The sequence below is a fragment of the Rhinatrema bivittatum genome, chromosome 2 (assembly GCF_901001135.1).
Source record: "Rhinatrema bivittatum chromosome 2, aRhiBiv1.1, whole genome shotgun sequence".
In the NCBI taxonomy this organism is placed as follows: Eukaryota; Metazoa; Chordata; class Amphibia; order Gymnophiona; family Rhinatrematidae; genus Rhinatrema; species Rhinatrema bivittatum.
In genome coordinates this window covers 157,110,467-157,131,950 of record NC_042616.1, presented here as the reverse complement: position 1 = coordinate 157,131,950, position 21,484 = coordinate 157,110,467, and the positions used below count along the sequence as shown (strand labels likewise).

General features: G+C 43.1%; 1 protein-coding gene across 2 annotated transcripts in view; it reads right to left on the bottom strand.

Annotated features, from left to right (window-relative positions):
- Positions 1–21,484, bottom strand: part of LOC115084217 (GTP-binding protein 10-like) — a 665,348-nt gene that overhangs the window by 542,828 nt on the left and 101,036 nt on the right. For both annotated transcript variants that reach the window (XM_029588786.1, XM_029588784.1), the window contains exons 7-8: positions 13,688–13,840; positions 8,322–8,502 (exon numbers count right to left, since the gene is read on the bottom strand). In XM_029588786.1, the coding sequence (XP_029444646.1) occupies positions 8,322–8,502; positions 13,688–13,840 (334 nt within the window). The remainder of the gene's footprint in view (positions 1–8,321; positions 8,503–13,687; positions 13,841–21,484) is intronic.

Here is a 21,484-nt window from a genome sequence, read left to right as displayed (position 1 = left end):
CGCACAGCTTAACGCCAGGAAAAAAGATGTAGTTATTTCTGGTGTTAAACCATGTGATAGCAAGCATTATGCTATCGCACAGTGTGATATTGCCCCTCATTTTAATTAATCCCACCCAAACCCCTCCCTAATCCCACCCCTTCCAAAAATTTGCATTCGCGCCATGTGATAATACTATTATTGCATGCGTTATGATGTTAACACATGCATTAATGCATTATCACGTGTGTTAATGCCATAACGCATTTTGATGAATGACCCTATGAGCTGGATAAATCAGACTTATCCGGCTATCTTACTTAGCTGGATAAGTAGCACTTTTAAGATTTATCCAGCTAAGCAGCTGAAAAATTGCTTAGTTGGATAAATTGGAACTCTAACTTGAATAAGTATTTGCGCGTATACTTTACATGCCTGTAAATGTTGCAGGGGAGATTTACGTGTTTTTTATAACCTGCTCATATATGATACAAGTTATAAAATAATGGGGTAGATCTGCACACAGCCATATACATATATATATATGGGCATGCACACACTTCTTTTAAAGTTATCTTCTTAGGCTCTGGGATAATACTTTCACCATTCTTACTCTCAGGGAAACCAACTTGAACACCTTATCTAAACTAGCTCACAGTTCACTAGATTTACTGTGGGCGGAGCTGATTTTGAAAGTCAGTATGGCTTGTTTCCTAAAGTCTTGTTACTAAACAGATTTAGGATTTGATTATTCTTTATTTTTAAATCCTATTTTGTATGGCTTTGAAAAAAATAATCGGAGGTAACTCAATAAGTACTATATCATAACTCATATCAATTAAATCCAATCCTTTATTTTACAATTATGGTGGACCTATTTGTTTTGCAAATGTAAAAGCATTAAAAATGAACTCATATATCCTACAGCTTAATCCTCAAACACTCACACCCATACCATATACTACCATGCTTTACCCCAACATCAACACAACCATGCCATTCCACTCTCATTCATAACATGCACTCAATACCCCATAAAACCAATAGCCTCTAAGCTCTGAAATGTTAACAGACATTAAATCACATTTTCACATTACGCTTTTTCCCATGTATATCTCTTGACAAATATAGTGGATCAATATCTTTTTAAACAAGTATTCCCTTATCTTAATCCAGTTCTTTCATTATTTTGAGCAGATCTTCTCCTTATCTGAATCCGATCCAATCCTTCTTTGAACAGATCTTTTCCTTATCTAAATGCAATCCAGTCCGACGAGAGCCTCGTTTCTCCCTGTTATACAGGGCTTCTTCAGGGACTTCACTTGTAGAGTTTTCAATGTGAGGATGCCACTAATCGCTCATTATCCATAGGTCCAGCATGTAGCTGCAAAATTATCAAAATCTATACTTACATATGACACAACATTTCACAATATTCAATAATAACCTTAATACATGATCCATTAATCATCAGTGCTGGAAATTTGATACATATTGTTGCGGTCCGGTCCGTGAAGCTCACGTCCCGGTCCTTACCTCGAGGGTTCCTGCCGGCTGGAACGAAGCAGAGTTGGGATCTGGGCGTCCCCGCGGGGGAGACACCATTGCTGGCCTGCCTCTAGGCGCACGCGTGCGGACGCCCCATGCTTATCTAGACAATTTCCTGCCTGAGGGTGGCTCCGCCCCTAGTCTGACGTCAGACGCCGCGGCCTACTTAGGGCCACCGCGGACACCCGATCAGTGCCTTGCAACAGGGTACCTTCGGTCCCCCGTTGCCTTGAGCTCCAGAGTCTGCCAGCGTCCTGGCTACTCCGTTCCTGCCTGCCGGTTCCTGTCTGCCTACAGTCCGTGCCGGATCCTGCCTGTATGCCGGTTCCCGCCTGCCTACAGTCTGTGCCGGTTCCTGCCTGTCTTCAGTTCAAGCCGGGATCCTGCCAGCCAGCCCAAGTCGGGTTCCTGCCTCTCAGCCCAAGCCAGGCCCCTGCCAGCCAGCCCCAGCCGGGTTCCTGCCTGTCTTCAGCCCAAGCCGGGCCCCAGCCTGTCTACAACCCTTGCCGGATTCCTGCCTGCCTCAGCCAAGCCTGATACTCGTCTGCTATCGCCTCGCCTAAGTCCCAGCGGTCGGGCCCTTACGGGCTCCTCCCGGGGGGACTCCGACTTCCAGGGTGAATCTCCTAAGTCCCAGCGGCTGGACTCCCAAGGGCTCCTCCCGGGGGAGTACCAGCTTCCAGGGTGAAGCAGTTTCTACCTGCCCGGCAGGAGTCTGCCTCCCGGCCTGTTCAGTCAAAACCAGTGAAGTCCTTCCCAAGTCTCCTGTAGGCTGGCCCAAGGGTCCACTAGCCCCGTATTCACAACAGATTGCAAGGCCATGGACTCGGCAGACGCCCAACTATCCCAGGATCGTCCTGGGCTACGTCAACAATTGCAGCAACAACAGCAGTATCTGGTCGCCCTTGCCAGCTTTCTGGGGCAACTAACCGCCAGAATGGATGCATTGGATGCCCCTTCCCGGCCTGTGGCGGACGCAGGTTCTGTCTTGACCGCCACCTCGGTGACCCAGCTGCCGGCACCCTCACGCTTTGCCGGAGATACCAGGACTTGTCAAGGATTTTTAAATCAATGTTTTATCCGCTTCTCATTACTGCCCCAACAGTTCCCTGCCGATTCAGTCAAGATCGCATACATCCTGCCCCTACTCGATGGGAGGGCCCTGGTTTGGGCCTCTCCCCTGTGGGAGAATAATGATCCCGCACTAAATGACCTACAGCGCTTCATTCTCATCTTTAAGCAGGCATTTGACGAACCTGCCCGCCGGGCCACCGCCACCTCTGACCTCCTGCAGCTGCGTCAAGGGACTCGTCCCTTAGCCGAGTATGCCATGGAATTTAGAACCCTCGCCCAAGAGGTGGGGTGGCAGGACGGTAGTCTCCGGGCAATCTTTCTGGAAGGTCTTTCTGGACAAATTAAGGACGAGATCGCAGCTTGAGAGATCCCCGAAGACCTCAATGCCCTGATAGAGATGGCCGCCCGGGTCGACCGACGCTTGTAACAAAAGGCACAGGAATCCCACCAGAGGAGATCTAGCCCGCCCCGCGCTTCATCTCGGCTACCTGCACCACCGAGGGTTTCTCGCCCTGAGGTCCCTGCCCCTGATCCCATGCAACTGGGCCGGGCCCCGCTCTCCAAGGAGGAGAGACAACGTTGATGCTCGCTAGGCTTATGTCTGTACTGTGGCCAAAAGGGTCACTTTTTGGCACGTTGCCAAGAGCGGGCGGAAAAACGCCAAGGCCTAGGAGGTCAGGGGGATCTCCTCCAAGGTTGTAACTACTGCTCCCCACTGTACTTTGCCAGTCGTCCTGGAATACCCAGGAGGGACTTTGGAGACTTCAGCCTTCCTGGATTCGGGCGCCGAAGGCAACATAATCTAGTTACCCAGCTGGGGATTCCAACTGTGGAACGAGAGGTTCCTTTACAGATTACTTCCATTCAAGCTACTCGTCTACCGGGACAAATCCTGACCTCCATGGTCCCGCTGACGGTCCGTACCGGGACGACCCATGTGGAGGAGATAGCCTTCTTAGTACTGGAAAAGGCTATCCACCCCCTGGGGCTCGGGCTACCCTGGCTTCGACGACACTCGCCTACCATCCAGTGGTCTACTATGCAGATCACCGACTGGAGTCCCTTCTGTATTGAACATTGCATGAAACTTCCTAGGCTGCCCGCTCGTCGGATTTCGCATGCTACACCAGCTACTCCTGCTATTTGTGAGGAAGTCACGGATGCCTCCTTCAAGACCGAAGCAGAAAGGTCATCACACTATCACCCCAGGGACCTTCGGCCAGGCGCTATCCCCGGCCAGGGACATGAGTGCCCCCTGTATTTACCTGGAAACTGCAGATGACACAAAATTGTTCAAAGTAGTTAAATCACAAGCAGATTGTGATAAATTGCAGGAAGACCTTGTGAGACTGGAAAATTGGGCATCCAAATGGCAGATGAACTTTAATGTGGATAAGTGCAAGGTGATGCATATAGGGAAAAATAACCATGCTATAATTACACAATGTTGGGTTCCATATTAGGTGCTACAACCCAAGAAAGAGATCTAGGTGTCATAGTGGATAACTCATTGAAATTGTCGGTTCAGTGTGCTGCGGCAGTCAAAAAAGCAAACAGAATGTTGGGGATTATTAGAAAGGGAATGGTAAATAAAATAGAAAATGTCATAATGCCTCTGTATTGCTCCATGGTGAGACCGCACCTTGAATACTGTGTACAATTCTGGTCGCCGCATTTCAAAAAAGATATAATTGCAATGGAGAAGGTACAGAGAAGGGCTACCAAAATGATAAGGGGAATGGAACAACTCCCCTATGAGGAAAAACTAAAGAGGTTAGGACTTTTCAGCTTGGAGAAGAGACGACTGAGGGGGGATATGTTAGAGTTGTTTAAAATCATGAGAGGTCTAGAAGGGGTAGATGTGAATTGTTATTTACTCTTTCGGATAGTAGAAAGACTAGGGGGCACTCCATGAAGTTAGCATGGGGCACATTTAAAACTAATCGGAGAAAGTTCTTTTTTACTCAACGCACAATTAAACTCTGGAATTTATTGCCAGAGGATGTGGTTAGTGCAGTTAGTATAGCTGTGTTTAAAAAAGGATTGGATAAGTTCTTGGAGGAGAAGTCCATTACCTGCTATTAAGTTCACTTAGAGAATAGCCACTGCCATTAGCAATGGTAACATGGAATAGACTTAGTTTTTGGGTACTTGCCAGGTTCTTATGGCCTGGATTGGCCACTGTTGGAAACAGGATGCTGGGCTTGATGGACCCTTGGTCTGACTCAGTATGGCATTTTCTTATGTTCTTATGGATAACAAAGAAAAATATGTGTTTTCATCTTTTGCATATAAATATGGCATTAAAGCGGAGCGTACATAATCGGCTCGTATTTTGTAGCACAATGTGAAGTTTAGTGTCAATGGCGATGGGTCATCGTGCATGCGTTTATTTTTCGTTTGATTTTATAATAGTAACTTCAGACTAGAGAATATTTGGTAGGTAGAGCCCGTATACAAAGGTTATGGGGGTTCTAACATATGTATACATCACTGAGATAACAATGTATTGTGCAATAAAGTTCATTGAGAATGCCTGGATACCCGGATGTAGGTAACCAAAAAGTGTATTGAGAATGCCCAGATGCAGCACGTCATAGATAGTTCAAGACGGACATTGGTTGAACAGGATTCAAAAGGTCGTGGTGAAGTGAATGACGCAGTGGGAGGTAACATCAAGGCTGTGGCCCTTCCCGAGTAATACCGTATGCGTCGGTAGAGAATTGATGAATATGAACGCTGTTCTGGTTTACAGGTTAATTAAGAGTTGGAGTATTTTTCTCAATTTTTGTTCTAATGATGCTTGACAATGTTTAAGGTTTCAGTTTATAACACATATTCGATGCATTTGTAGAATGTAAGAAGTCGAGTGTGGGAAGCTGTGAAAGGATACTTACAAGTAACTTGTCCTGATAATTGCGAAACAGTAAATGAAGATACAGGGATATGAAGACTGCAGTATGGTTTGATCGGTACGGGATGAAAGAATTGTGGGTAAAACGGATATGATGGTAATACATTTAATTGAAATTGTCTATGCCTGTGTTTAATGTTTATGTAATTCAGAGTGTGCAATCTATGATATAGATAATATATGTATCAAACTTTCCAGCACTGATGATTAATGGATCATGTATTAAGGTTATTATTGAATATTGTGAAATGATGTGTCATATGTAAGTATAGATTTTGATAATTTTGCAGCTACATGCTGGACCTATGGATAATGAGCGATTAGTGGCATCCTCACATTGAAAACTCTACAAGTGAAGTTCCTGAAGAAGCCCTGTATAACAGGGAGAAACGAGGCTCTCGTCGGACTGGATTGCATTTAGATAAGGAAAAGATCTGTTCAAAGAAGGATTGGATCGGATTCAGATAAGGAGAAGATCTGCTCAAAATAATGAAAGAACTGGATTAAGATAAGGGAATACTTGTTTAAAAAGATATTGATCCACTATATTTGTCAAGAGATATACATGGGAAAAAGCGTAATGTGAAAATGTGATTTAATATCTGTTAACATTTCAGAGCTTAGAGGCTATTGGTTTTATGGGGTATTGAGTGCATGTTATGAATGAGAGTGGAATGGCATGGTTGTGTTGATGTTGGGGTAAGGCATGGTAGTATATGGTATGGGTGTGAGAGTTTGAGGATTAAGCTGTAGGATGTTCATTTTTAATGCTTTCACATTTGCAAAACAAATAGGTCCACCATAATTGTAAAATAAAGGATTGGATTTAATTGATATGAGCTATGATATAGTACTTATTGAGTTACCTCCGATTATTTATGATAGTATTCACTAGGTTCTGGAGGACATGCTTGTTTTTGTTTACCTTTTGAAAAAAATAAAGCAAATGATACAAAGGGCTTGATTTTAAAAATGACTTAAGCACATAAAATTTGGTTTTATGCATTAAATGGCGTTTTGAAAATCAATCAGGGCCCAGCAAGCATAAAAGTATGTGGAAGTGTCAAATTTGCAGATACTTTTATGCATTATGAGAAGAGACATACCGAAAGGCGGAGTAGGGGTGGGCTTTCAAATTGCACACATACTTTAAGATTTCAAAAACCGGGCAAGACGTTCAGCCGTATAAGTTATGCCTGCGATAAAGCAGGTATAACTTTGTGTGAATGCATTTGTGCAAGTACTCTGCCAATTACCCAAGTATTTTCAAAGCAAACATACTCATGTAAGTTCACTTTGAAAACACTCGGTGAAGTCTGTGTGTATAATGTGCACACAGATTTTACTGCTATGCATGCTGTTTGAAAATTACCTTAGAATATGTTTGCATCAACAATTTTTTTGTGCTTTTAACCCCTTCATTTTTAAATTCCCAGCTCAGCCAGAATGCCTGGGTACTACAGGAAACACTCACCAGCCTGAGGGCTGAAGGATAGCCTTCTCCAAGGCTCATTGGCAATCAGAAGCCGCTGTAGTAGCTGCATCATTCTTTCCTCCCTCTCTGGACCTGAGTGCACCATCTCGTGATTTGCCAAGATCTGACCTGCACCACAAAACAGCCACCCATTCCATCCAAAATTGACTAATTTGTTTGTATCTCCTTCCTGACTAAAGTTATTCTACCCGTGTTGCAATAATAGGTAATCATATTGCATATTTACAAACACCTTCCATCCGAAACAATATTTCAATACCTTTTACAATTATAATGTATTCAAAAGTTTCATATATTTACCGGTGGAGTAGATGGCAGAGCTGAGTGCTTTTGACACCCAGACAAGAAGAGATTAGGAAATATAAGTATAACAGTATTACTATCCAAGTATATTTTGGTAAACTGAAGCACGGGGAAATAAAATGATTTGTCCAAGGTGGCATAGTGGCAGATATGGTATTACGACTTAAGTCCCAATGACATTAACCACATGACAAGTAGTAATAATTTATGCATCAGGGATGTTTTTAACTGAAATAAAAATGATCATTAAAGTGCTTTTAGAAAGAGAAATAATGAAAAATAACATAAAATTGAAAACGCATTATTACATTTTCTACAAAAGTGCTGTGATAGCATTATTGTATCAAAATATTATTGTGTGGTAAATTTTCAGAAGTTTAGCTGGGACTTGTGTAGTTACAATAAAGAGTTGTGTGTGCAGATTGGTTGAATACACTTAAGCAGATCTTCAGCCATGTTCATAATGCCCATAAATTTGACCAAATTAAAAAAATAGGCATTCTGGGGGTGACAAGGTCATTCTGAATCTATGCATGTAACATAAATTTTCAAAACGTATCCATATAACCAACCCTGGATTTGTCAATAGGCATCCATTATGTTTGTGCTTAGGGTGACAAACATTTAGGGGCAGAAGGCTGGCTATGATTTGCTGCCTTCCAGCTCTGCTGAATTTCATTTAGCAGAGAACAAACTTCTGCTACCTTGTAATAGCCCCTTACAGAAGATGGGAGGGTGAAAGTAACAAATGTGCCTAGAGGCAGCAAAATCCTAAATCTATCTCTGCACATAACCAGTATGCCAATCACATGCAGAACTTACACTACTGTTTTGAAACTGACAATGTTAAGCATGCACATTTAGTTACATAAAACCTGATATTCAAACGCAGTAACCTTTGTTTGAAAATTGGATTCTTTTTGGCAGGTTTACAAACACACATGTAACTCTGAAGCTAGCTACACCATTGAATATGAACCCATATATATATATATTTTTAGTACTTACAAAATACATTCTAGGGTATTAAGCTGTTTAATAATTTCTTCCCTTGAATCACCATTTTCTAATAAATTCCAGAGAATTTCTGATGAGCGGAACAGTAGCTGCCCTGAGGGATCAGGGTCATTTAAATGTGAGCAGATTATGTTGGCTGCTTGTGCTTTTATCATTAGGTTGCAGTTTATGCCTGGAAAACACAACATATTTTACTTAGAGACAACACAGAACAGTTATCCATTTAATAAAATTATTTGCTTTACTGATCATGACAGAGAATTCCCATAACTTCTGTCTCACAAAACAAGTAACTAATTATAAAATCTGTTAAAAGAAAACCAACAAAGATAGGGAAGAATGTACTTTTACCAGATTCACCAATTGTGCAACTACTTTGAGACAAACAACCTTGCTACCTGTTACGTGGAGAGGTGGACCCCTGGGCCGAGACAAAGTTGGTGCCACCTATAGAAGGGGGCTCCTATAGGTCCTTGTCGTTGGGAGGTGGACGCAGGTGGTGGAGACCCAACCGGACCTTCATCTATAACAGCCTTTGTTCCCCGCAGGTTGAGCCCTTGGGTGCTGGGCTAGCAGGACTTAGGAGCGGGTCTCCGGATGAAGACGATCCTGAAGACAGAAGGCGGAAGCAAGGTCGGGCATACCAGAGGTTGGGGCTGGCGGCAAGCAGGAGAATCCAGAGACAGGCCAGAGGTAAGGGCAGGCAGCTAGCAGAAGAAACAGTGAGCAGGCAAGCAGTCAGGGCAGGCAGCAGACAATGCAGAATCCAGGGACGAGCAGAGTCAAAAACCAGAAGAGCAAGCTGAGGGGACGAGGAGCTGGAACAGGGACATGAGCACACAGAGCAGGAGCAGGAACACACAGCAGGAAAAGGACCAGGAGCACGAACGCATGGAGCAGGAGCAACCAGTAGCTCTGAGCAGAGTCGGACATGTTGCTGAGGCAAGGAAAGGGGCAGGAGGAGCTGCCTTAAATAGGGCCCGAGGTCGATGTCAACATCCTGGGCCGCGGATGGTTTTCCTGCCGCGGACCCTTTAAATCTAATTGAGAGCTGCGTGTGCGCGCCTAGCAGCAGCCGAGGCCGGTGGTGCAGCGGTGGCAGGATCGGCTCCATGCCACACTGGAGGGAGGCGACAACAGCGGCTCGGGGGGCCATATGGGAGGTCTGGACTGGCTCAGAGGGTGAGTGTGTCCGGCCGTGAGGCTCCGTGGCTGGCCACCACAACACTACCATTATATTTGTGTTAATCAGCCTCATTGACTATTATAGCTCTATTCATTGCATCTCACAATATAATCTCAAATGCCTCCAACAGAATATGGCTACCAGAATTTTGGTTGGGGGTCAAACCACATAAGGCTAGTCCTAAGGTATGTATACTGGCTCCTGGCTGAATGCTGGATACAATTCGAAACCCTGTGCCTAGTCTCCAAAAGTGTCAAACTTGACCCTGAGTATCCCTCCAAACTCCTATACTCCCACAAGAGAATGTCAAATCTTTGAAATATCTCTCCTATCCTCCCCCTTTCCCCCACGCTTTGATATCTGTCAGGTTAACTTGTACAAGATTTTGTGCATTTAGCTGCTATGCCCCACAGCTATGGAACAAGTTATCACTAACCCTTCACCTTGAAGAAAGCCACCTTACATTCAGGAAACAAGTCAAGGCTTGGCTATTTGACCAGGTCTCCTCATCGATTCCATGACAGAGACGTCCCTTCTTTTAATGACTACCAGAGGTCTTGATTATGAGACCACATTATCAAACCCCAAAGGCTTTCTTATTTAATGACTCTTCTCCTTCTACACTTGGTGCCTGCCTTCTGCTTATGCATCTGCCCCAAACCTGTTTCTACTTTAAACTCTAATCTATCAACGAAACCAATGATTAAGCACATATTCTGCTACATCCCAGAGGACCATGTTAATCTACCTTGTATCTCTACTATATCTGATTATGCCCCTCCCTCATGGTCAAAGTTCCTATGATGATTGTAAACTGTGTTGGAACTTTGTTATCATAATTTTGTTTGTAATTTGCCTTGAGATTACAAACAAAATCCTGGGAAAAGGTAGAATATGTTTAAATAAATACATTTTTGAGGCTCATTAAAATTTTAAGATAACATTTTTTGAACTTATTAAGATCTGTTCCTCATGTAAAGTCAAATAATTTCTACTGTTGCTATTCCGGGTTATTTTGGTTAAATCAGATGTTTTTATGTCAACACTGACAACTATGAGCTCAATTCACCCAAAAGTTTTTGACTCAAGGGATATTTTACTCAATTTCTTTAATCCTGCCTCACTTTAAATCATTTCTGGGGCAATTTTCAAAATGGCCACTTTACTGTACAGTTCATGGGTACTTTTTATCCACAGTCTTTTTGCCAACATTCATAGGGAAAGTACGTGCACATACTTTCTCTTTGAAAATTGCTGCAAGTACAGACTCTATTGTGCTTATATTTTCTATGGGTACTTTTTCTATGGAAAATAATGTATGTAGATCTGAAATGCAATCTATGGGCCTGATTTAAAAAAGCATTTACATGCTTAAAATTGGGTTTTAGACATGTAAATGCACTTTACCTGTGTAAGTGAGCTTTGGAAATTTGTTACACTATATACCATTGAATTGCTCATAGGATATTCACATGGAAGTGTCCTTTTCATGCGTAAAGGGCTTTTTTATAATTGCTACGTAGTAGGTTACTTTTACATGCATAACTCCTTTTAAAATTACCGACTATGTGTATTGTTTTCTTCCACTGACCTAAGCACGTGCCCAGGAATGCCTCTCCCAGTTTGGCTAAAACTCTGTGTGTTGTGGACTCCCCTGCATACTTTCAGCTGGGTTAAGGGTGGACACTTATCAGTCATCCTTTTAATGCAGGTAAATCTGTAGTTATCCATGTAAATGGCTTTTTAAAATTGCCCTCCTCATCTTTATATATATTACAAAAATACCCTGCACTAAAATGGCACACTTCCTAGTCATTCGAAGCAGAATAAATGCATGCAGGACGTACATAGGACACACCCTTGCAAATTAGTCAAACTAATCTGAGTTACATAGTAACAAAGAAACACAGTGGATGGTAGCAAAAAATGACCAAGTGCCCTATTCAGTTTGCCCAGTTGTTCCTATCCAGACTACCCATCACATGATAAAGGTGAAGTGACCTTAGCAATGTCATTCAACAGCCAGCAGCAGTATAGGCAGGAAGGCTCTCATGTCCCTCCTGCTCGTGAAGAGCAAAACCTTCATTCCAGAGAATGGGCAGGATACTCAGGGCTTCCTGCAGTGGGAGTTTCAAAGGGCACTTGGAGGCAGATGCTGTTACTTTTGGGGGAAGGAAGGGGAGAAGTGGGGTTCTCGTATCACTTGGAAAGGCATGCTGTCATTTGAGGGAGGGGTGGCAAAGGGGGCGGATGGTCACTTAGCAGCAGAAGAAGGAAATCCTCCTGCTGTTTTTTTCATTTCCAGCAGATTAGCAGGAGGACATTCTCCTCCAGCCTCTTTGACTTTCTTACCAATCTAAGGGGCCGATGCAATAACAGTGCGCTCATAACCTGCAGTCAGATGCGGGTTAAATAGGCACTAATCCACCCCCTAATGCAATCGGGGGATTAGCGCCTATTTAACACGCGTCCAACGCAGAGTGAATGGGATAGCACTCATCACATGCAAATGCATGTGAATGAGGCTATTACGCATTCACTCCAATACAAAAAAATGAGGCTATTACTCATTCACTCTAATGCAAAAAAAATAAATGTGCGTCTCAAATGCACATTTATTGCTCAGCTATTAATGCCTGCTTGGAGCAGGCGTTAATAGCTGAGCGTATTGAAACTGCTTTTCTGTACTTCTTTTAAAAGTAAAAAAAAAAACAAAAACCTCAGCTGGCTGCATTGAAGACCGACGCCTAGTGCCTCCTTGCTAACGCGACCCCCTAATAACTTTTCAGTGCCCGCTCTCCACACTTTTTTTTGCATCGGCCTCTAAAAGAGAAATATGAATTATATACTTTTGTGGGATAGCATGCACACACCTACTGTGGATGTGCTCTGAAACTGTGCTTTTAGCATGGACCCATTAAAATGTATTGCATTTTATGTCATTCGAGCTGGGGGTGGCGTGTTACTATCACTTGGGGATAGTCAGAGAGGGCAGGAAAACACAGGTATTCACTCAGCAGCAGCACCTCTCTCTCTCTGCTAATCTGCCCTTTCATTTTGGATTCATTAACATGGGATTTCTTGTTGCAGCAACATGAGGGATACACTTTTATGGAGCCTACCATGAACATGCTGTAATTAGTTAGTATGAAAATGTTAAATGTGTTACATAGCACGTAAACTGTCATTTTTCGGTATACGTTAAAGGGGCAATTTTTAACCTGCCCACATTGAGACAAAGTGTATTTGCCTGTGGACTTTGCACTAAGTTTCAAAGCAAAAGTACATGCAGGTGTTTGCTTTGAAACTTACCACAGAACATTTTCACATGCCTATGGTGCAGATACTTATTTTTTAAATGGAAAATAATGTGCACAGATTGAAACAGCACTCTATATGCATTATTTTCCTCCCCCAAACAAAACATACCACTCAGAACGCCTCTTCTAATGGCAGCTAAAAGTATGTGTGTTTCAAATCTCACCTTCTTTAGCCTACTTCCGAGAGCCAATTACTTGTATAAATAGCTTTGAAAGTTAGCAAGCTGCAACCAAACACATCTCTAGCCTGAGTTGTATTCTATAGGCCCCCATAGAGTTTGGTGGGATGCAATATAGAGGAATCCTTGCAAAACCACAGAATAGTTCAGTTTTGGTGATTATTTCCTTTATCCACAGGCAACTACAGACATCCATTTCCAAACTTTCAATATTTTGAATATAAATTACTGCACCAGCACAATTAAGTTTCTAATGTAATCTCTTTTGATTTGACATTGAAGTTCTGATGCAATATGTACCATTACCTGCAATGTATAATAATAAACTGGAGCTATTAGAAAAGGAGATTGACATTCTCTGGCCCATTCTTCTATGCTCTTTATACACTAACCTTATTTTATTAAAGAAAAGCAATAGAAAATTATCAAAATACCTGACTCTTAAAACAGAGTATGATTGTATTGTTGCAATTTATGAGACTTCTATAAAATCTTCTGTATTTTATATCGCAGAAATATAAAAAGAAAGAAACATCATAGTTGTCAGTCATCTAAGACACTACCTGCTTTTTAAATTTGCCATGAGAAATTAACTTTAATATTCACAATGAGACTTTTTAAAGAATTAAAAAAACAGCCTCCTGATACTCGTGAGCATTAAGGAATACAAACCAGAAAAATTGGAAAGAATCTGTAGTACTTTAAGTAGCCATAACTTCTCCTCAAGCAGATTTTCAAGCGAAGACAATGACATAACGAGGTTTTCTGCCAATCCTGCTGCTTCAACCATCCGCATTTTATAGTTTAAACTAGTCGGCTGAAAACCTGTGTGTATGAAAACAAATAGTCCAAGTATGCACTGCTATATGGTTAATAAAAATATGTACTTGCTTATGGAACATTCAAACAATTAGTGCTTATTAAAAATGAACAGAAGGGACACAGCTTTGTAAGCCTGAAAAAAAGTGTAGAATTCAAAAGGCTGCACTATAGAAAATTACTTTTCTTATTTGAAAATTTAGTTAGGGTGGTTTCACTGCAAGATGCTATAGCGCAGTTCTAGCAACTATATTGATCCTGGAGAAAACTGGAGCCTTTTAAAAGAACCAACAAAAACAATGTTGCAGTACATGAGCTTTAGAGACAGGGACGGTAACTTTCAAAGCAGCATAAGGGCATTGGTGCATGCCTAGGGACACCGTGATTTTATAACGTGCGTGCATGTTATAAAATAGCCTGAGCGCGTGCGCATGTGCACCTAATTTTAAGTGGGAACACACATAGGTGCATAAATCCTGTTTCTATCGCATAAGTCAGGGCATTTTAAAACCAGCACATTTTCACCAGATTCTCCATCAGTTCATCCAATGTTGAGTTAGGTGCTCCAAACCCCCCTGGTTTAATATAGCCTGCACGCTCCGCAGTTACCCCAGACCCTTTAAACCTCTCCAAAACAACTGTTTTTTTGTTTTGTTGTTGTTTTTTTTACAACTTACACCTCCTCCATAGCAGAAGTAAACTTACACAGCAGTGGACCTAGGTGCACGCAGGGATGTCTAAGTATTTAGGCGCACATTTCTTGGTTAACTCCCCTTTTTGAAACTGAGTGAGATGTGTGCATAGCGGAAGATACACGTGCATTGGGGTGGGTTTTAAAGTTCGTGCAGGCGCACGTGGCCAATTTTAGTGCGCGTCTCCTGATTTTAGCGCACCAAGCTTTTAAAATCCACTTCTATGGGGTAATTTTCAAAGGGATTTGCATACTTAACACTGGATTTTACAGGGGTAAATGCATGTACAGGTCGATTTTAAAAGTGCTGCTCGTGCAAAAATGCTCACATATGTGCATTTGAGGGCCACGCGCGAATAATGTGGATTTTAAAAAGCCACAAAATTCGCATATATTTATCTGTGTACACATGAGGAATAAGGGGGCAGAAAAGGGGTGGACATGAGTGTTTTGGGGTGGGCTCAAGAATTGCGTGTGACTCCGAATTTTAAAAACCGAACCGGCAGCGTGCATACACTAAGGGCCAGATTTTCAAAGGGTTACACGTGCCGGGTCTATTTTAAAAAGGCCTGGCAACGTGCGTAAAGCCCCGGGACGCGTGTAAGTCCCGTGGCTTGCAAAAAGGGGGCGTGGCGTGGGCCGTCCGGGGTGGTCTGGGGGCGGGGTCAGGCTCCCAGCACAGCGGCCATATTAGCTGCTGTGCCGGGGATTGTGTGCTGGCCAACTGCCGGCAGGCGCAAAAGGTAAAACACATTTTTTGAGGGGGGTTAGAGTAGGGCTGGGGGGGAAAGGTTAGGGGAAGGAGTGGGAAGGTCAGGTTAGGGGGAAGGCAACGGGGGGGAAGCAACGTGACTCGGCGTGCGCAAGGTGCACAATTGTGCACCCCCCTTGCGCGTGCTGACCCCTGATTTTATAACTTCCGCGCGCCTGCAAGTTACAAAATCGGGTGTACATGTGTGCGCGCCGGGTAGCACACGCGCATGTTATAAAATCTACCCCTAAATATCCATGTAACTTTACTGCTGCTTCTGATGAGCAAGTCTGTAGCTCTTGTATTTTAGGGCTTACAGGACACGGTGAGGGGTCCAGATCTACTGGGCAGCATATAGAATGAAGAACAAGAGGGGTTTGAAAGACCTCGCTATTGACTAGACAAACTGGTGGACTAATCAGAAAATTGGGAATGTGCCTTGTGTGAACATGTTTTAATATTCGATGACATATGCGCATAAAAGCCGACATGGTCCTACTGAAGACACACACAAGCTAACTATGCTCAAGTAACCTCTTAAAATTAGGAGCATGCTTATGCGCAGTTGGTGCATTTTAAAACACATATGCATAAGTGCACGCACGATTACAAATTCTAACGTATTCTTGCTTGCACGCCAAAAAGTGCATGTATGGACGTACATGTGCTCGTTTTAAAATCGACTTCTTAGGGAGGATAATTTTAAAAGAATTGTGCACAGCAGTATATATGCATGTATGTGGCTATACATAGTTTTGCCATGGTATTTTATAACATGTGCAAATCACATACATGCATGTTATATAATACATGTATGTTTATCCCATAATATTTGCTTATATGTAAGCTAACATGCAAATACATGCAATGCACTGAAGTCACATATTTCAATGCACTGAACACGCATACTTTACCAACCAATTTGTAAAATAGACTAGCATATACTTTGTGTGTGAAAATAAAGTAAAACTTACTCATGCGAGTCAGGATTTACATGCGTAAATCAATGTATTTTTAAACATATGCATTAGTGAAATTATCAGCTCAACTAATTAGTCCACCAGTTTACCAAGTCCTTCTCCAGATCATCAAGATCCTCCTGGTTCTTTAGCCTGAACCCCCCACACCTCCTACCAGTCGGCACTACAACAAACACTTATTGGGGTAGATTTTATAAAGTTGTGCGCACATGCGTACTTTTCTTCGCGCACCAGGCGTGAACAAGAGTACGCGGGATTTCAATAGATACGCGCATAGCCGCATGTATCCATTAAAATCCGGGGTCGGTGGGCGCAAGGCTTCCCAAAATCGGCAGCCTGCGCACGCCGAGCTGCGCAGCCTGCATCCGTTCCCTCCGAGGCCGCTCCGAAATCGGAGCGGCCTCGGAGGGAACTTTCCTTCGCCCTCCCCCCACCTTCCCCTCCCTTTCCCTACCTAACCCACCCCCTGGCCCTATCTACACCCCCCCCTACCTTTGTCACGAAAGTTATGCCTGCTCGAGGCAGGCGTAACTTGTGCGCGCCGGGCCGGCTGCCGGCGCGCCATGTTCCGGTCTGGGAGCTGGCCCGGAGACCGCGGCCCCGCCCCCAGAATGCCCCCGGGCTGGAACCACACCCGCGGCCCCGCCCCCCGATGACGCGCCGGTCACAACACCCCCCCAACACTCCCCCCCAGGAAAGCCCCGGGACTTACGCACGTCCCGGGGCTTTGCGCACTCCGGAAGCCTATGCAAGATAGGCTCGGCGCGCGCAGGGGGGGGTTTTAAAGGGTTACGCACATAACTTATGTGCGTAACCCTTTTAAAATCTACCCCGTTATTACTTAATCCAGATAATTAATAGGTGTAAAATATGTGGATAAGTTGGAAAATGTACCCAGGCTTTTAAAATAGCAACTTTCGCGTATAATGTTGGCCCCCCTCCAAGACCACCTCTTTTTTTATACACACATCTACGTTGCAAAGTGAAAATACACACATTTTAGGATTTTATAAAATCTGGAATATGCAAGTAGAGGCTGCTCATATGTGTATATGCTCATTTTTAAGCGTGTAATGTTTTGAAAAATCTCTTTTAAGTACGCAAGTTGGTTTTTGAAAATTGCTATGATATATGCTAATTTTCCATGCGTAACTCCTTTTTAAAATTACTCCCTAAGAATATGCACATCAAATATTTTCATTTCAGTTTGTATTTTTGTTTTGCGAGGAGGGGATTATTTGTTATTCAGTTTGTATGTTTATTTTGATTCAGTTAGTTTGCCAAATCAAAATAAATAATATATTTAAAAAACAAAATAAACAACTTCCCCTCCCCCCAAAAAAGCACAATGGGGCCTCCCCACCATTTCCTCAATGTCCCAGGGTTCTCTTCTACTCATCCCCCAAACTCTGTCAATAAGCCAAGGCAATGGCAGCAAGAGTCAGGACCTCCCTGTGATGGGCTATGCTGAGCCAAGCCCAGTCAGGGCCTCCCCTCACCCTTCACTTCCCCTTCCGAGAAGTTGATGCTGAAGCCTCCCCTGGCCACTACTTACCATTCCATGAATGTCCTCATCCTCCAAAAGGGCACGAGTATCTCCAGACACTCCTATCCTATCAGCGTCATTTTAAGAAAAATGGCACCAACCAGCCACAAGACTGGCAACAAATTCTGATGATGTCAAACTTGGTGCTGGTCTTAGGTCTCTCACATAAAGGTTAGTGGGGGCCAGGGGAGGTCTTGGCATAAACTTATTGGCAGGAGGTAGATTAAGAGATCACAGCTGAGTTTATTTCAGTTCAGCTCAGAGAGACTTGGTCCCAGCTTCTGCCTCAGGTTTTTGGCAGGAATTCAAGAGTAAGTAGAGGCCCCTTGTACCTGAGGAAGCACCTGGAGGCCCAGGGAATTCAATTTTTATTTTTTTAATGTACTGAAAATGAAGAAATTACTACTTACCTGATAATTTCCTTTTCTTTAGACCAGACAGATGAATTAAGGACCAGTGAGTAATGCACCTTTACCAGCAGATGGAGACAGAGCAAACTGATGTCACAGTATATATACTCCTGCAGTGATATCAGCCTGCCAGTATTCTCTTCAAAAGCCAACTATGGACAGACCAGACAAAAACTAGATTATAATGCACCAGTCTGCACCCCTGTACCCTGGTCAGACCACTCCCTGATATCAACTACTCTCACTACCATAGTAAATCCTGCAAAAACTCAGCCTCATTCTACCATTCACTTCCGGAAATTATGCCCCTCTGACACTCTTAGCGAACAGCTAACTAAAGATCTCCCTAATCTGGACTACTCCAACCCCAACTCTGCGCTCCTCACTTGGAGCAGTATCACGGAAACAATTGCCAACAAACTATGCCCGAAAATGACAAAAATCATCAATTGGTCACAAAAATCGAAACAACCATGGTTCTCCCCAGAACTTAAACAAATGAAGCTAGACCTCAGACATAAAGAAGGCACATGGCGTAAAAACCCCAACACCACAACTCTATCAGACTACAAACGCACCCTCCATCTTTACAAGACCTCTCTGCTACAGACTAAAAAGGAATTCTACACAAACAGAATCCATGATATTCAATATGATGCCAAGGCTCTGTTTTCATTTGTTTCACAACTCACAAAACCCTCTGCCCCCACCATTCCAGATGAACAGGCTCAATCTAAAGCCATTGATCTTGCACGCTTCTTTCAGGATAAAATTGCAAACACATTGGCACTTCTCCCCACTAACACAATAACCTCAGTCTTCAACTCCAACTCCAACTATCACCCCAGAAACACCCTTGACTCCTTCGAACCCACTACCACCATGGAGATAGAATCCGTTCTCAAGAAAATGAAACCCTCCATCCATCCGACAGACCACATCCCTACAAAACGTCTGCTTCTCATCCCCAGCACCATCTCCAGATCACTCACCAATATCATAAACTGCTCCCTAGCCCAAGGAACCTACCCTGACGAACTAAAAACAGCATCTCTCAAACCCCTCCTGAAGAAACCCAATCTGGACACAAAAGAATTCGCCAATTTCAGACCCATATCGAACCTGCCGTTTCTAGCGAAGCTCACAGAGAAAATTGTTAACACACAACTCTCAGACTACCTTGAGGAAAATAAAATACTTTACCCTTCACAGTATGGTTTTCGGAAATCAGCCAGCACAGAAACCCTTCTCATCTCCCTATCAGACCACATCCTCATGGGACTAGACAAAGGGCTTACATACCTACTGGTCCTTCTAGATATCTCATCGGCATTCGATACAGTAAACCATGCCATCCTCCTAAATCGTCTTTCAGAAATTGGAATCACGGGTCTTGCCCTCAATTGGTTCAACTCATTCCTCAACAATAGAAGCTACAAGGTGAGAATCAACAACAAAGAATCACCAAGCTATAAATCAACGCTAGGCGTTCCACAAGGCTCTTCATTATCTCCAACCCTTTTCAATATCTACTTACTACCCCTTTGCCAACTACTCACTAATTACAATTAACATACTACCTCTATGCAGATGACGTTCAGATATTGATCCCCATAAAGGAAACCCTGCCAAAAACACTCGACTACTGGGAAAATTGCTTGAAATCCATAAAAAGTCTCCTCTCCAGCCTGAACTTGGTTCTCAACGCTTCCAAGACGGAAATCCTGCTCATCTCCCCTGAACACATGACCAACACCAATTTCACATCCTCGGACACACAGATTTCTCAAACAAGAGATTTAGGAATCATACTAGACAATCTTCTGAACCTAAAAAAATCAATTAATAATATCACCAAAGAAGGCTTCTACAAGCTTCAAGTTTTGAAAAGAATTAAACCACTCCTCCACTTCCAGGACTTCAGAACTGTCCTTCAATCTACACTATTTTCAAAAATGGACTACTGCAACGCATTACTTCTGGGGCTCCCCATCTCAACAACAAAACCACTACAAATGCTCCAGAACGCAGCAGCCAGAATCTTAACTAATACTAACCGAAGTGCCCACATTACCCCCATCCTCCGTAACCTACACTGGCTGCCAATAAAATACAGAATTCAACATAAAACACTCACCATAATTCACAAAACCATTCACAAACAACTCACCCTAGACCTACAGTCCCCACTCAAACTCCATGCCTCAGACAGGCCCATCAGAGAGGCATATAAAGGAATGCTGCAAGTTCCACCTACCAAATCCACCCGGCTAACAACCACCAAAGAACGTTCCTTCTCTACAGCAGGACCAATCCTCTGGAACAAACTACCGACTGATTTAAGACTGGAACCCTGCCTCCTCACCTTCCGAAGGAAACTTAAGACGTGGCTTTTCCTCCAAGCCTTCCCCTAACACAAATTAACTCATCATACTCAGATCAAGGAACTGAATGTCTACCAATTTCATACCATATTACATGATAATTATCTAGTTAATTTCTATCGCTCCTACTCCTACTTCACTTATTCCTAGCTACTCTAGCTCCCAAGTTTTAATACCCCTGTTTTATTGTAACTTTGATTGTTTCGACCTTTCTTATTTATAGTTACTTGGTTTTTCCCTTGTTTCATGTAAACCGGCCTGATATGAATCCCATTCATGAAGGCCGGTATAGAAATATTTTAAATAAATAAATAAATTAAATAAATAAATAACAGATAAACATTTCAATATTCAGCCAACAGGAAACACTGAGCTCAGACAAAGAATGCATTAACACTAGCCTACAGACTGGAGTAACCCCTAGAATAACCCCTAGAACATGTAGCCATGCAGGAGGACCATAATACAATCATTCAGCAGCCAATGACGGTAAGCTGAATTCATCTGTCTCATCTAAGGAAAAGGAAATTAACAGGTAAGTAGTAATTTCTCATTTATTAGCAACCAGACAGATGAATTCAAGACCAGTGGGATGTACCCAAGCTATCCCGAATAGGGCGGGAGGCTGCCCACGGTCCTGTCAAAATTGCACGAGCAAAGGGTGCATACTCCTGGACCTGTTCATCCAGACGATAATATCTGGAATGGCGTGTAAGGAGGACCAAGTCACAACTCAGCAAATGTCGACAGGAGACAACAATCTAACTTCCACCTATGACACTGCCTGAGTCCTGGTGGAATGAGCCCTAACCTGACTAGGTAACAGCTTTTCAGCATCCACATACGAGGCCGAGACTACCTCCTTAATCCAGTGACTATTGTAGCCGG